The following is a 2,833-nucleotide window of genomic DNA, read 5'->3' on the forward strand; positions in this document are numbered from 1 at the left end:
ACAAATCAATTAAAAGTCTAGGATTCATATGCACCACCGCTCTGGACCCCAACTCAAACCGGCCACCACCGCAATCAGCGCTTTTGCCACGCCCAGTCACCAATTCACACTCCACATTTTCATTGCTTTTGTTTTCAACGGGACAATAGTTGGTCTTCCGAAACAAGAGGATCCAAAATCAAATCAAAATTAGAATTGAATAACACTTAATTAGCAATTGCATTAACCATTAGCATTTTTGAAACACATAATAATAAAAATAATAAATATATTACACATTTTCCAACCACCTAATATTATTGGGGCAAAAAGTATAAGAAAAATCTAAACAAAACTTCACTGAACTCAATTAAGTCCCCTCTCCATTAGCCAGGAGTATCTAACAAAGAAATAAATAATAATAATATTCAAAATGAAAGCCATCCGCAATTTTTTATTTAATTATTTTGGGATGTGTTTCGTCAGACTGCCACCGGAAGCAAAACCAAAATCTGCCGTGAAATGAAACCGGCAAGGCAACAGCGAGGGCAGCGCAGCAGTAAAAAAGTAAACGATTTGTTTGGTTTATAGAAGGACGAGAGGATCAGAAGCCAACAAAATATCTTGGAAGTAATCATCGTCCATTTGGCAAAAGCTAGATGATGGAGTTGGAGTTGGATTACAAGCCTTCTCGAAATCGATGAGTGAATCAGCCAGAACAATGCTACTGTTATAGTTCTCCATGCTTAATTCTTGATCCTCTTCTGCGCACCAAAACGACGTCGTCTTTGTTTCCCCAAATAACCCTTTCTCTTCTTCCTCCTCGAACATCACTGGGTACTGCGGCGTTTGGAAATCGAACACCTCATCCCAAACCGGCATCATTTCCAAACCCAAGAACTCACCAGTCTCCTCGAACAAGCTCGTTTCGCCTTGGCACTCTCCGAATACTTCTTCCATTGAAACTGAACCTGAACCTGACACGTCATCACTACTACAATGGAGGAACGACTGTTTCTTTGCTTGCTCTGACGATTCCGTTTCGCTGCTTCTGAATTGGAGAACTGAGGTTGGGGATGAGAGGTTCAGACACCGGTGATCTTCTGAACCGGAGTCGTAGCCGGACCCGGAGCCGGAAGCCTCTGCAGTTACAACCACCTTCATTTCTGGTTTCACCGCGGTGGTTGTTTCTGCTTCTTCTTCTTCTTGTGGTTCTGGCTGTGGCTGTGGTTCTCCGCGCTGCGGTGGAGTGATGAAGTTTGTGAGAGCGTCAGGGCCACGAATTTGAATGGCCGCATTGTCATAAACCATGGCAGCTTCTTCCGCCGTGTCGTAGGTTCCCAGCCAGAGACGAACTCTTCTCGCCGGATCTCTAATCTCCGCCGCCCACTTCCCCCATGGTCTTTGCCTTACACCGCGGAACTTCCTCCCTCCGTTAGTGGTCACCGGAGCCTTGGCCGGCCGGCGGCAAGAAGCAGCAGCGTCGCCAGCGTTTGCAGTAGCCCTTTTCTTATTGTGTGCGGCGGAGACAGCGTTCTTGGTGGAAGCGGGTTCGATTTGAATGCTGTTGATGTAACGCTTTACTCTCTTGCGAGAAGAAGAGAGGAAGTGTTGTTCTGCTTCATCGGCGGAGGAGTCAGTGGCGTCTGGATCGGTGTAAGACACACGCACCGTTCTGGGTTCTATGGTGGATTTCTTGTTGTGTTTGGTGAACTTGTTAGTGACAGTGCGGTGAACTGTGTATTTGCATAGGATGCTATTGCTTTGTTCCATAACGACGTCGTTGTTGTCGTAGCAGTAGCTGTTCATGGTGTCGAAGGGGAAATGAATAAGGTTGGGTTAATAAATAAGAGGATGAGACTTGAGGGAGAAGCTTGAAGAAGAAGAAGAAGAAGAGGTTTTTTGTGACGAGATGTTATATAAAGACATGAAAAGCTATTAGAAATGGAAGGTGTTGATGATGGAAATGGAAGAGGAAGAGAGTGATGGGAATAAAGAGAAAAGCGTAACTTTTGATGAGAAAAAAAACAACATGAGACTGTGTATGTGTGTCTTCAACCCAAGAAAGGATAAAAAAGGGGGCTTAAGGGTGAAGCTGAAAGCAGAATTATTGGGGGAATGGAATGGAATGGAATGAATGAATGATGGTGGTGGTAAGTGATGGCGGAGACCTTCCTTGAAACTTCTTCTCCCTTTAAAGGGAAAGAAACCTTCCGATTCAAAGCTAGAAGAGAAAGATTCAGATTCTTCTTTCTTCTTTAGAAATGATATGAAAAAAATGTTATTTGAGTGGAGCAGTAGGAGTGAGAAATGAGAATGAAAAAGAGAGAGTATGAAACAAGAGTTCAGTTGCTGAGGAGACCGAAACACCGAACTGGATGTTTTTATAGGATCCCCACCAGCCGAAACCGAAAAAACATCGCAATTTTGGACTCAATAAATTAAAATTAAATGCTTTCTCTTTTTTTCCATTTCTATTTTCATTTTTCTAGCACCAGATATTTATTTCCATTTTCCGTTTCAGTGGAAAAATTGGAAAAAGAGAAAAGATTTTATTATGGAGCCGGTGGTGAAACACGCATGACTCATCGACGCGCCGCATCGCTTAGATTTTGACACGTTGCATGGGTGTGGCCCACTCGGCAGATTGCAGGATCGCACGGTGGAGATTTGAGCTGAGTAATCATATGGCACGGTCTCGATTCTCGAATGTTGAGATGCGAGTCACGTGACACCAAGATACCCGGGGTTTTGTAACTTATTAATCTAACAAATTAGTTTGACTAATCAAATGGTGGTGTTTTACTGTTTTCAGTTTTGAGCTTTAATTTTTCTTCCGAAATCAGCTTTTTCG

General features: G+C 43.3%; 1 protein-coding gene across 1 annotated transcript; it reads right to left on the reverse strand.

The window, feature by feature from the left end:
* Positions 1-235: 235 nt before the first annotated feature.
* Positions 236-2,403, reverse strand: LOC107460630 (ethylene-responsive transcription factor CRF3). Its single transcript, XM_016079022.3, has one exon. It carries the CDS (start codon positions 1,786-1,788, stop codon positions 565-567), a length of 1,224 nt encoding a protein of 407 aa, XP_015934508.1. The 5' UTR covers positions 1,789-2,403; the 3' UTR covers positions 236-564.
* Between the last annotated feature and the right edge of the window lie 430 nt (positions 2,404-2,833).

The sequence above is a fragment of the Arachis duranensis genome, chromosome 8 (assembly GCF_000817695.3).
Source record: "Arachis duranensis cultivar V14167 chromosome 8, aradu.V14167.gnm2.J7QH, whole genome shotgun sequence".
Lineage (NCBI taxonomy): Eukaryota > Viridiplantae > Streptophyta > Magnoliopsida > Fabales > Fabaceae > Arachis > Arachis duranensis.

Coding starts and splice junctions, on each gene's coding strand:
- LOC107460630 (XM_016079022.3), bottom strand. CDS start 1,788: ATGAACAGCTACTGCTACGACAACAACGACGTCGTTATGGAACAAAGC.